Below are 14,087 nucleotides of genomic sequence, written 5' to 3'. Positions count from 1 at the left end.
AGTGCATTCTGGCTACTAGGTACGACATATATATATATATATATATATATATATATATATATATATATATATATATATATATATATATATATATATATATATATATATATATAACTGCAATAACCATAACAAATTAACTCTCCTATACATACCCAAACCATCACCAGAGATATCCTAACAAACAACGACAAAATAATCGACAGATACAGCGACAAGAGAAGACTGGACATCGGCGAGGCATTAATACATCAAACAAATCAAGCCAAGTATCAACACCCAACTTGCACCCATTCTCACGGATTCAAGTCTAGTCAAGTGTGAAATATTCATTCAGATATCCGAAGACTTTTCTCGTCATCAGAAAAAATGATTTCTAAAACTCTTAAGTTATTTTAACTTCTCCATAATATTATATTTTATGAAATGGAAGAAATTTATGAAATCTATTCGTTACACTATGTCCATCCCATACCCCAGACCAATCACCCTGCAAAGTTTCGTGAGGCTAGCCCCCTAACGTCCAGACTCCAACAAACGCACAGTTCAATAGATGCAGATGATAGTAGCGCAATATGCATATATTTGACCAAGAGATAATTCTGGCAACAAAATTCGTCACTATATAAATCATTTTATAATCAAATTTAACTTAATACATAGGTGGCGCCAATGAGTAATGATGATCAATACGTTCATTACCGACATGGGAACACAGGAACGGGTTTGCCGTTGAGGACAATGAAGCCGAAAACCAATGCTGGCTTGGCCTCTCACGGGCACGAATTCGTCTCTCAATATAATGTGTTGGAGAGTAACCGAGGCAGCACGAGGGCGTCCAGGATGAGGCATTGTGGCGCTGTTGTTGTTATGGGTCATTGCTGTGTTGTGTGTGTGTGTGTGTGTGTGTATGTGTGTGTGTGTGTGTGTGTGTGCGTGTGTGTGTGTGTGTGTGTGTGTGTGTGTGGGGGGGGGGGGGGGGGGGGCCGGGGACCCGGTCCTCCCGGGCACGCCTTACTTCTAGCTCCTGTAGTTGGTGTGGTGTTGTAGTTGGTGTGGTGTTGCAGTTGGTGTGGTGTTGTAGTTGGTGTGGTGTTGTAGTTGGTGTGGTGTTGCAGTTGGTGTGGTGTTGTAGTTGGTGTGGTGTTGTAGTTGGTGTGGTGTTGCAGTTGGTGTGGTGTTGTAGTTGGTGTGGTGTTGTAGTTGGTGTGGTGTTGCAGTTGGTGTGGTGTTGTAGTTGGTGTGGTGTTGTAGTTGGTGTGGTGTTGTAGTTGGTGTGGTGTTGCAGTTGGTGTGGTGTTGTAGTTGGTGTGGTGTTGTAGTTGGTGTGGTGTTGTAGTTGGTGTGGTGTTGTAGTTGGTGTGGTGTTGTAGTTGGTGTGGTGTTGTAGTTGGTGTGGTGGTGTAGTTGGTGTGGTGGTGTAGTTGGTGTGGTGTTGTAGTTGGTGTGGTGGTGTAGTTGGTGTGGTGTTGCAGTTGGTGTGGTGTTGTAGTTGGTGTGGTGGTGTAGTTGGTGTGGTGGTGTAGTTGGTGTGGTGTTGTAGTTGGTGTGGTGTTGTAGTTGGTGTGGTGTTGTAGTTGGTGTGGTGGTGTAGTTGGTGTGGTAGTGTAGTTGGTGTGGTGTTGTAGTTGGTGTGGTGTTGTAGTTGGTGTGGTGGTGTAGTTGGTGTGGTGTTGTAGTTGCTGTGGTGTTGTAGTTGGTGTGGTGTTGTAGTTGGTGTGGTGGTGTAGTTGGTGTGGTGTTGTAGTTGGTGTGGTGTTGTAGTTGGTGTGGTGGTGTAGTTGGTGTGGTGGTGTAGTTGGTGTGGTGTTGTAGTTGGTGTGGTGTTGTAGTTGGTGTGGTGTTGTAGTTGGTGTGGTGGTGTAGTTGGTGTGGTGTTGTAGTTGGTGTGGTGTTGTAGTTGGTGTGGTGTTGTAGTTGGTGTGGTGTTGTAGTTGGTGTGGTGTTGTAGTTGGTGTGGTGGTGTAGTTGGTGTGGTGGTGTAGTTGGTGTGGTGTTGTAGTTGGTGTAGTGTTGTAGTTGGTGTGGTGTTGTAGTTGGTGTGGTGTTGTAGTTGGTGTGGTGTTGTAGTTGGTGTGGTGTTGTAGTTGGTGTGGTGGTGTAGTTGGTGTGGTGGTGTAGTTGGTGTGGTGTTGTAGTTGGTGTGGTGTTGTAGTTGGTGTGGTGTTGTAGTTGGTGTGGTGTTGTAGTTGGTGTGGTGTTGTAGTTGGTGTGGTGGTGTAGTTGGTGTAGTGTTGTAGTTGGTGTGGTGTTGTAGTTGGTGTAGTGTTGTAGTTGGTGTAGTGTTGTTGTAGTGTTGTCGTAGTGTTGTAGTCCTGTAGTTGCTGTTGTTGTTGCAGAGCTGTTGTTGCTGAAGTGATGTACCTGCTGTAATGCTGTTGTTACTGTAGTGCAGGTGTTGCTGTAGCTGCCGTAGTTGATGTAATGCTGTAGTTGTTGTAGTGATGTAGTTGCTGTCGTGCTGTAGTGATGTTGATGCTGTATTTCCGTAGCTGTTGTAGTTTCTGTACTTGTTGTAGTGCTGTAGGGAAGTAGTGATGTAGTGCTGTAATTTCTGTAGTGCTACAGTGCTGTATTTGCTGAAGTGGTGTAGTTGCTGCAGTGCTGTACGGAAGTAGTGATATAGGGCTGTAATTTATGTAGTGCTGAAGCATCGTAGTTGATGTAGTTGCTGTAATGTTGTAGTTGCTGTAATGTTTTTGTTACTGTAGTGCTGTAGTTGATGTAGTGCTAGTGTGTTGTTGCTCTTGTGCTATAGGTGTTGTAGGACTGTAGTGTAGTTGTTGTTGTAGTGCTGTAGTTGCTGCAGTGCTTTATAGCTGTAGTGATGTAGTGCTGTAGCTGCCGTATACCGCTTGGTCCGTATTCTGCATATTCCGTTCATCGCACACCCCGTCCAGCACGTGCCCCGTCCAGCACGTGCCCCCCCTCCAGCATGTGGCCCCCCTCCAGCACGTGGCCCCCCTCCAGCACGTGGCCCCCCTCCAGCACGTGGCCCCCCTCCAGCACGTGGCCCCCCTCCAGCACGTGGTCCCCCTCCAGCACGTGGCCCACCCCCAGCACGTGGCCCCCCTCCAGCACGTGGCCCCCCTCCAGCACGTGGCCCCCCTCCAGCACGTGGCCCCCCTCCAGCACGTGGCCCCCCTCCAGCACGTGGCCCCCTCCAGCACGTGGCCCCCGTCCAGCACGTGGCCCCCGTCCAGCACGTGGCCCCCGTCCAGCACGTGGCCCCCGTCCAGCACGTGGCCCCCCGTCCAGCACGTGCTCCCCGTCCAGCACGTGCCCCCAGTCCAGCACGTGCCCCCGTCCAGCAAGCGACCCCCGTCCAGCACGCGACCCCCGTCCAGCACGCGCCCCCCCGTCCAGCACGCGGCCCCCCGTCCAGCACGCGCCCCCCGTCCAGCACGCGCCCCCCGTCCAGCACGCGCCCCCCGTCCAGCACGCGCCCCCCGTCCAGCACGCGCCCCCCCGTCCAGCACGGGCCCCCCGTCCAGCACGTGCCCCCCGTCCAGCACGTGGCCCCCCGTCCAGCACGTGGCCCCCCGTCCAGCACGTGGCCCCCCGTCCAGCACGTGGCCCCCCGTCCAGCACGTGGCCCCCCGTCCAGCACGTGGCCCCCCTCCAGCACGTGGCCCCCCGTCCAGCACGTGCCACCCGTCCAGCACGTGCCCCCGTCCATGATGCCATCCACGCACCACAGACCAGCTAACTTCCTGTGTGTACCGGTAACACTCTCTCTCTCTCCCTCTCTCCCTCTCTCTCCCCCTCCCTCCCTCCCTCTCTCTCTCTCTCTTTCTCTCTCTCTCTCTCTCAATCTTAATGATGAATATATTATTTTCTCGGCGCCTTAACATATGCCACTGGACTTGTGATCCTGTGGTCCCGGGTTCGATCCCGGGCGTCGGCGAGAAACAATGGGCAGAGTTTCTTTGACCCTATGCCCCTGTTACCTAGCAGTAAAATAGGTACCTGGGTGTTAGTCAGCTGTCACGGGCTGCTTCCTGGGGGGTGGAGGCCTGGTCGAGGACCGAGCCGCGGGGACACTAAAGCCCCGAAATCATCTCAAGATAACCTCAAGAAGATGACCATTATCGCTGAATGAACAAATATCTAACCTAAGCTAACACTTTTAGTCTGTCTGTTGTTCTTTCCACACTCAACGGCCCTCGGGGTCTTCGGAGAACGGGTGGGGGGGGGAGGGGATAGGAGGCTGACCCCACAAGAATGTGAGGAAACTCTATTGGGAAAACGGGAAATGTCTATTTCCCAGAAGCTATTACTATGTGTAGTTTTGTTGAGTAGATGTAGCGAGAAACAGTGGGCTCGGGTGTCATTGTTCTATAGTTTGTTGAGAGTTGATGAGGCGGGGCCCAGGAGCTGAATGATCCTGTATAATACGCATAAATAAACATAGTCCTAAAGGCCCTCGCGGCTGAGTAGACAGCGCTGGGGTGGGGTGGGGGGGGGGGTGCAGGTCGTAGTCCTAAGGTCCAGGGTTCAACTCCCGACAGAGGTAGAAACAAATGCACAGTTTCTTTCACCCTGATGCGTCTGTTCACCTATCAGTAACTAGGTACCTGGGAGTTTGACAGCTGCTATGGGCTGCTTCCCAGGGATGTGTGTGTGTGTGTGTACACACAATAGAGGAAAAATAAATTGGTTAGAAAGGCGGGGTCCAAGAGCTAAAAGCTCATTCTGCAAATACAAATATTACCACAGACACATAGACAAAAGGCCCGGGACGGAGCCTCAGCGCTCCACAAGCCCAGACACTCGCCCTCGTCAGCTGGGAACGTCTAAAAAGTCTGAAAACGTCTGGAAAAAATCTAAGAAGAATGACATTTATTACAGAGAGAGAGAGAGGGAGGGAATTGAGGGGAAAGCGCCAAGACATTACGACTATATAGCAATTGGAAGGGGTGAGGATAAGGATTTGGGATGTGAATGGGGAAAGGAATAGTGCCAAACTACTTGGACGGTCGGGGATTGAACGCCGACCTGCATTTATTACACAGAAAAATTGTACTTAAAAAAAGCAAGTTGATAAAAGGGTGAATCGCATGTGAGAAACTCAATGATGAACAGCGGCGAGAGAAGGGTACCAAGCTTGCTGCACCACTGTACGTGGTCGAGGGAGAGGTACCAAGCTTGCTGCACCACTGTACGTGGTCGAGGGAGAGGTACCAAGCTTGCTGCACCACTGTACGTGGTCGAGGGAGAGGTACCAAGCTTGCTGCTCCACTGTACGTGGTCGAGGGAGAAGTACCAAGCTTGCAGCTCCACTGTACGTGATCGAGGGAGAGGTACCAAGCTTGCAGCTCCACTATACGTGGTCGAGGGAGAGGTACCAAGCTTGCAGCTCCACTATACGTGGTCGAGGGAGAGGTACCAAGCTTCCAGCTCCACTATACGTGGTCGAAGGAAAGGTACCAAGCTTGCAGCTCCACTATACGTGGTCGAAGGAAAGGTACCAAGCTTGCAGCTCCACTATACGTGGTCGAGGGAGAAGTACCAAGCTTGCAGCTCCACTATACGTGGTCGAGGGAGAAGTACCAAGCTTGCAGCTCCACTGTACGTGGTCGAGGGAGAGGTACCAAGCTTGCAGCTCCACTGTACGTGGTCGAGGGAGAAGTACCAAGCTTGCAGCTCCACTGTACGTGGTCGAGGGAGAGGTACCAAGCTTGCAGCTCCACTATACGTGGTCGAAGGAAAGGTACCAAGCTTGCAGCTCCACTGTACGTGGTCGAGGGAGAGGTACCAAGCTTGCAGCTCCACTGTACGTGGTCGAGGGAGAAGTACCAAGCTTGCAGCTCCACTGTACGTGGTCGAGGGAGAGGTACCAAGGCTTCTTTACCTCAGTACACTGTCTGGTGAGAGAACCTGCACATACAGGCTATATATTCACTGGTTAGTGACTAAGGTCACAGACGGATCAGTTGATCAAGAAAGAGGTTCTGCTGGGGCAGCAGTTTACACTAACAACCATGAAGCTTACTGGAGCATGAGTAGTGGGTGCTCAACACTGCAAACAGAGTTATATGCCCCGAATGACGCCATAAATTATACAATTGAGAATCATTTACATGATGTCATCACTAATGCCGACTCTAAATCTTCGCTCCAGGCATTGTTATCCAGCCAGCACAGAGATAATATTCAACTCATCACTGAAATCCTACCTATAGGAAAAGGAGCACACACTCCAGGGCTGTCAATCACCCTAAATTGGTTACCAAGTCACATTGGCATAGATGGTATCGAAAAGGCAGACTCACTAGCAAAGACTACGACTGCTCTATCTGTTGTACAGGTTCAAATACCTCCAAGTTTTTCACAGATTTAGTTGCAATTAAAGAAGAAAATACTCCCAACTATCAAAAGTCGCCACAGAGATAAAGTAGCGGAAGGAAGATCCACTGCGATGTGGTACGAACAAGCCACTGGGTACTACTCTTTCAAGCCTGGCTGACAACAAGATATCCGGAGACATTGCAGTAGCCATACACAGACTCAGACTTGGTTACAAGTGCTGCTGGGAGGTAATGAACCCAATAGTTACAAAGCGCTCATATCTGTGGAACAGAAGCAGAGGCGCCACTATTGCATTACTTACTGAAATGTGAAGCTACTGAAGCCCTGCGCATCAAACTCAACATTAATCCAACGACAGCAGCTGCAGTAGATGCAAATTCCGCAGCGACTACAATGATTAGAAAAGCAGCTGAAGAATGGGACACATTGGTGTACATTCTGCATCAACATCCGCCACCAAGATAATGTTATTATAACAAGACTAAAACCAGTGCGCTAAAACATAAGCGAAGAAGAAACAGGGAAAAAGGAAGAAACCCCACCTCCATTTAAAACTTTGACCCAAATATCGCAGCAACAAGGTTGTCACGAATAACCGAACTCAATTATGGGCTCACTATAGCCCGTGTTACGAGGACATTTCGAGTTGCTAAATGTAAAACAACAACGACAAAGAAGATGACACAGCTGTCTCAAACGTGAGGATATTAGCGCAATACGAATTTAAGGCGGAAGGTATCCTTGTCTTTTTCTCTTTCCCCCCTCTCTATGTCTTTCCCCTTTCTCTCTCCCTCTCTTTCTCTCCCTCTCTCTCTAATACATGCTTAAAAAACACACGTGAGCCCATGTGCAAGTGTTCACATGCATGTATTCCTCGCATATTACTATTTACCCCTTTCGTGTAACAAGTGTCAGCTCCCACAATTATCATCAGCGAATTTATAAACAAAAAAACTGATCTGATTACTGGCCGGTTGTGCCATGAGTAATGGTCATGCAGGTCATTATGTTGAGACGGGGAGAGAACCAAGACTGTCGCTCCCCTGGTGTGTGACAGCTGCTGGTAAAATAGCCAGCAGCTGTCTCGATTCAGGCGAGGGGGAAGCCTGGCCCTGCCCGCATTTAGCCAAGATGTGTCCACCTCGTAAAACGACGAATTCCTTGCTCTCTCTCTCTCTCGCGCCTCGTTTATATCGATGGTAGGGAGGGGAAGAAGGGGGTGTTTCGTGGGTTGATTCCACGGGAGAGGTTGATTTCCCCTCTACTCTCATTTGGAAATATATGGTGCACTTAATTTAAGATGCGTATGCTGGGGGTTGTGTGGAAGAACTGGTCTGGAGAGCGAGTTTCTGGTCCATATGATCTCTCGTTCCTACGGTGATCTCAGGTGGATAAAACATTATTGTCTTCTATGCTAGTGGTTGCACATTCCAAGCTTGCGCCTTCCTCAAGCATATTTGTAAACCTTACCGTACATTATAATGATAAACACAGTATTTTCTTCAGTATATAATAACATTACTGTGTATCATTGTTTTGGCAAGAGTCATGTCTGCTGCAGGGTGGGAGGGTTGGATGTCTTTGTCCTGTTAGTAATTATTTGTTTTACGGTGCATTGTGAAGCGTTTAGAGAATTGGGCATTGAACCTTGGAAGTGAGCAAAGATTTGTTCAAGAAAAGTTCCAATATAATGTTTATGAGGATGGCAGCCCGTTCTCATAAACACATAAATTATCCAGCCGCCAAATCCACTGTGAATGAAAACACACTTTGCACACGACTCTCAGCTTACGACCTTCGAACATTTCTTGCACTGTGGTTCGCTGACGACCTCTTGAGTGAGTGTCGGCTTGAGTGCCGGCTTGACATCTGCGAGGCACTACACATCAAAAAGTCAACACCAGTCAACAACAGCCAATTAATGCACAACTATATTCTACCCTTCTACCCTTCTACCCTATATTCTACCTACATGGCACCGAAATCATCTCAAGATAACCTCAAGATAACCTACCCACTTCAAGACTCCGTACCAATATAGAAGCATCAAGAGGAAGTATGAGCCAATAGGCCCTTTGCAGTTATTTTCATTCTTCCCTCTCATTTATCCAATTTATACCCATTGTACCGTGTTCTGTCTTGTGTTGGTCAAAAGTTTGTTCACCTCATCCAAAACCGTTGCAACATATCACCTCACCCAAATGCGAGTATATAAGACAAGATGTTCAGTGTTTGCATTAGTAAAACTCTGTTTAGTGTTTTCAGGTTACAGTTGTGTGTGTGTAAACTAAAGTCTTTGAAAATTTAATTAGTTATTACGAAACGCGTTCAAGCGTCACGTCAGACTAGAAATAAAAATTAATTTTTGAGAATTGATTTTTCAATTACCATCGGCAGTAAAAAGAAACATAAGAAATATTGAGAAAATTCGTGTTAGAATTATTAATCTTACTTTTTCGGTCATATTTAACATCATATATATATATATATATATATATATATATATATATATATATATATATATATATATATATATATATATATATATATATATATATATATATAATATAATTGTGTGTGTGAGAGAGAGAAAACTGCACATGGCCACATAGAAAACGAATGACTACTGATAAAATCTCTGGAGCAAGACAGCTGGATCAAACCAAAGTTCTGACTCACCCCAGATGCGCACCCTAACCCCTGAACCATGACATGCCTAAAGGTTACACAACCTGGAGGTCCCCTTAACCCATTAGGAATTTGTAGGCACCGAGCACACCAATCAATAGATTTTCTCATATGTCGTGTTACAGTGTTTTATTGCGGTATAATCATTCTTAAAATATGATTTGTAATAAAGAATATGAACAATACTAAATTGATTTAATATTGAAGTGTGAGACATAGTTTCATATATTTTGGTAATATAGTTTTGATATAACAAATGAAGATTTAGGATTCTTATAAGATACATTGTTATTGCATTCTTGAGGTTATCTTGAGGTGATTTCGGGGCGTTAGTGTCCCCGCGGCCCGGTCCTCGACCAGGCCTCCAGTCCCAGGAAGCAGCCCGTGACAGCTGACTAACTCCCAGGTACCTATTTACTGCTAGGTAACAGGGGCATTCAGGGTGAAAGAAACTTTGCCCATTTGTTTCTGCCTCGTGCGGGAATCGAACCCGTGCCACAGAATTACGAGTCCTGCGCGCTATCCACCAGGCTACGAGGCCCCTACATAAAAATTACAGACCCCATTACAGACCCCATACAATTAGACCCCATTACATAAAAATACAATAAAAATGAAGCTGCAGACAGCTTATTGGCTCATAAGTGTATTTACTATGTGTGTTTACTATTTGTGGCTGCGGGATCAAGCTATTAGCTCTTGGACTTCGCCTTTCTTACCGATCTATTTTTCCTCTATTATCACTACTACATATATTTCTCTCAAACACACACGCGCCCGCACACAGAAAGCAGCCCGTAGCAGCTGTCTAACTCCTAGGTACCTATGTATTACTAGGTGAACAAGCAGAGCGTGTGTGTGTGTGTGTGCGCGCGCGCGCGCGTGCTTAACACTCTAACAACTGAGTCTTTTTGACCCGAAGACAGACGAGTTGTCTGTAGACTTAAAAATATCAATCGACACTGACACTCAATCCACTGCATTTGCGGCTGCAGATCAAACCAAGAACACCTGAACTGTTCTCCACAAAACCCAACAACCCCCTTCCCCCCCTGAACCAAAAATGAACTGTCCAAAAGTCAGTACCATTGCTCCTACCACCGAATCAGCTTGATTAAATAACGGCCGCGGAAAGTTAGACGCTCTTCATCGACCGATAAAAATACCAATAAAACGTAAAATAAGATCACGTTGAATGGCGACCATGGCTTGTCGACTTGACGCTGTTGCTGTGGGCCGGCTGGCTTGTCGACTTGACGCTGTTGCTGTGGGCCGGCTGGCTTGTCGACTTGACGCTGCTGCTGTGGTCCGGCTGGCTTGTCGACTTGACGCTGCTGCTGTGGGCCGGCTGGCTTGTCGACTTGACGCTGCTGCTGTGGTCCGGCTGGCTTTTCGACTTCACGCTGCTGCTGTGGGCCGGCTGGCTGGTCGACTTGACGCTGCTGCTGTGGTCCGGCTGGCTTGTCGACTTGACGCTGTTGCTGTGGGCCGGCTGGCTTGTCGACTTGACGCTGCTGCTGTGGGCCGGCTGGCTGGTCGACTTGACGCTGCTGCTGTGGGCCGGCTGGCTGGTCGACTTGACGCTGCTGCTGTGGGCCGGCTGGCTTGTCGACTTGAGCCTGCTGCTGTGGGTCGGCTGGCTTGTCGACTTGACGCTGTTGCTGTGGGCCGGCTGGCTTGTCGACTTGACGCTGCTGCTGTGGGCCGGCTGGCTTGTCGACTTGACGCTGCTGCTGTGGGCCGGCTGGCTTGTCGACTGGACGCTGCTGCTGTGGGCCGGCTGGCTTGTCGACTTACCAGGAAGATATTAATCTTACAGGGAGGGGCTTCAAGGCCCGTGGGTTATGACGTAGTGATACTGAGGACAGCGTGAAATGAGACGGTAACTCACTCTCTCATCTAGACGCTGTGCTGAGTCGAATTAGTTATCTTGAGATGGTTATCTTGAGATGATTTCGGGGCTTTAGTGTCCCCGCTGCCCGGTCCTCGACCAGGCCTCCACCTCCAGGAAGCAGCCCGTGACAGCTGACTAACACCCAGGTACCTATTTTACTGCTAGGTAACAGGGGCATAGAGTGAAAGAAACTCTGCCCATTGTTTCTCGCCGGCGCCTGGGATCGAACCCAGGATCACAAGTCCAGTGTGCTGTCCGCTCGGCCGACCGGCTTCTTTGGTGTTCAATAGGCAGTATTCAAATTGGCGCTTTTAACTGCACGGTGTTAAAAATTGGCGCTTATAACTGCACGGAGTTAAAAATTGGCGCTTATAACTGCACGGAGTTAAAAATTGACGCTTAACTGCACGGAGTTAAAAATTGGCGCTTAACTGCACGGAGTTAAAAATTGACGCTTAACTGCACGGAGTTAAAAATTGGCGCTTATAACTGCACGGTGTTAAAAATTGGCGCTTATAACTGCACGGAGTTAAAAATTGGCGTTAATCGTTCATCCGGATTTAGTCCATCTTCCTGTTTTGGTAGTTCTTATAAAGTAAGGATGAGGAGCATAGTACACATACCGACGTACAATGCAATTACAAAGTTTAAATCTGTACCTTTAAATTTGGACAAACCGGATTTTGTATTTATTTTGTATTTATGTGGCAAAGACGATCTAACCTAACCTAACCTAACCTAACCTAACCTAACCTAACCTAACCTTCCTAGGACTAATACACGATATCTGAGGCCTAATATAGTACATATGTATACTATACTAGGCCTAGGAATATTTAAGTTTGTTTTTAAGCTTCATTATTTGGGACTTTATAACGAGAATAGTACCAAATTCTACTATCTAATTGCTTAGTACGTTAATATTTGTACTATGTTACAAAATATGTAGTTACATAGTTACAAAATCTTATCTAAACAAATAATTATTTAAACAGTTAAAAAAATCTAAACAGGAGGATGAGTTGTCGGATTAGGAATAGTTCATGATATGGATATTATTTATTATATATTATATATTATGGATATATAATTGCGTAGAAGATAAGTCTTGGAAGGCGAGGTAACAGTCGTGGAGGGTAAGGTGACAATTTTGGAGGGTGAGGTGACAATCTTGGAGGGTAAGGTGACATTAATAGAGGGTGAGGTGATAATCTTGGAGGGTAAGGTGACATTAATAGAGCGTGAGGTGACAATCACAAAGTGAGGTGAAAATCATAGAGGTTTATAAGGTGACAATCATAGAGGGTGAGGTGACAATCTTGGAGGGTAAGGTGACAATCTTGGAGGGTAAGGTGACAATCATAGAGGGTAAGGTGACAATCATAGAGGATGAGGTGACAATCATGGAGGGTGAGGTGACAATCTTGGAGGGTGAGGTGACAATCTTGGAGGGTGAGGTGACAATCTTGGAGGGTGAGGTGACAATCATAGAGGGTGAGGTGACAATCATAGAGGGTGAGGTGACAATCATAGAGGGTGAGGTGACAATCATGGATAATGTATACAAACATCAAATAAAATCTAAAGTACCAGCTGTCAAAATCTAAAGTAGTTAACCATCATTTGAGAATCAAATTCTAATCTTCATACCTAATTTTTCTGTCCAGTTCTCTCTGCCATTCTCTCTCTCTCTCTCTCTCTCTCTCTCTCTCTCTCTCTCTCTCTCTCTCTCTCTCTCTCTCTCTCTCTCTCTCTCTCTCTCTCTCTCTCTCTCTCTCCCCCCATTTCGGAAAAAGGAAACTGTAAGAATAGGAGAAAGGAGAAGTCGTCTAGAGAAAGGGAGGTCGTTCTCTTAGTGTTAAGAAGGGTATGGACGGAAGACCGGGCTGGTCGTTCACAGGTCGTGTGGGAACGACAGTTCCAGAATCACTCAGACATCTCTCTTTTTGTTATAATTATTACTCTCTTCCTTCTTAATTACTTTCTGTTCTCTATATTAATCTCTCCCTCTAATTCTTCTCTACCTTGCCAATTTCTCTATTTTCCTCCCCACGTACTCACTTCCAAAGAAAGTGGGGAAATAAAAAGGAATGGGTTCACCGTTTCCTCTTTCTACCATATACCGTGCGCATCTTGGCCCCCATTTCCCCCTTCATTACCCGTACCTCACCCATTTCCGCCCCCCAAGTCCCCCCTCCGTGCTCCCTCATCCATACGAGAGAGAGAGAGAGAGAGAGAGAGAGAGAGAGAGAGAGAGAGAGAGAGAGAGAGAGAGAGAGAGAGAGAGAGAGAGAGAGAGAGAGAGAGAGAGGGGGAGAGAGAGAGAGAGAGAGAGAGAGGGGGGGGGGAGAGAGGGAGGGAAGGAGGGAGGGAGGGAGGGAGGGAGAGAGATGGTCTCCTGGCGCTAACCTAAACTTCAGAGTTTCTCACCCGAACAGAGAGGTGATAGACGTGTTCCCACGGACTGTGAATGTTCACTTATCGTGTGTGGGGGTGGGTGTGGGGGGTGGGTGGGGGGAGGGCATTATATCGTTTGTGTGGGGGGGGGTATAGGCAGACAGAGAGAGAGAAGGGGGGGGATGTTATTTAGGAGGGGGAAAGAGGGGTGGTTCCGTCTCCTCTGTTCTGGTTCGTCCGTTGTAAACGAGGGCAGACTTGTCGTTGAGGCAGCCAAACCCACCGTGCAAATCACAACTGGAAAGGAAGGAGGCATTATATGTAGCTTTTTGTGTTTCTGTTGGCTCGTCTTCTCTGTGTTTTCCCTTGTTTCACTTTACTGATACTACCACTATCACCACTACTACCACTAACACTACTACCACTACCACTAACACTACTACCACTATATCACTACTACCATTACCACTACAACCTGTTCTCTCCCTCAACTGCAAATCAACTCAATTGATAAAAAAAACTAGCCGCCGGAGGCGGCTAGTTTATTGTGCACCCCATACTCATCCTGTGAGCGGTAGGTTATTATTGTGCACCCCATACTCATCCTGTGAGCGGTAGGTTATTATTGTGCACCCCATACTCATCCTGTGAGCGGTAGGTTATTATTGTGCACCCCATACTCATCCTGTGAGCGGTAGGTTATTATTGTGCACCCCATACTCATCCTGTGAAGGGAAGGGAATTTTTAGAGGAAAGGGCCAAGTCATTACGACTATATAGCACTTGGCAGGGGTCAGGA

The 14,087-nt window shown here is 47.4% G+C and overlaps 1 protein-coding gene across 1 annotated transcript in view; it reads right to left on the bottom strand.

The window, feature by feature from the left end:
• Positions 1-10,091: 10,091 nt before the first annotated feature.
• LOC138350898 (octapeptide-repeat protein T2-like) overlaps positions 10,092-14,087 on the bottom strand; it is a 36,350-nt gene continuing 32,354 nt past the window's right edge. The window contains exon 2 of the mRNA XM_069302354.1: positions 10,092-10,789. Coding sequence (XP_069158455.1) covers positions 10,092-10,789 — 698 coding nt within the window. The remainder of the gene's footprint in view (positions 10,790-14,087) is intronic.

Source organism: Procambarus clarkii, chromosome 47 (genome assembly GCF_040958095.1).
Source record: "Procambarus clarkii isolate CNS0578487 chromosome 47, FALCON_Pclarkii_2.0, whole genome shotgun sequence".
In the NCBI taxonomy this organism is placed as follows: domain Eukaryota; kingdom Metazoa; phylum Arthropoda; class Malacostraca; order Decapoda; family Cambaridae; genus Procambarus; species Procambarus clarkii.
Note: the sequence above shows the minus strand (reverse complement) of the source record. Positions and strands in the feature narration are given on the sequence as shown.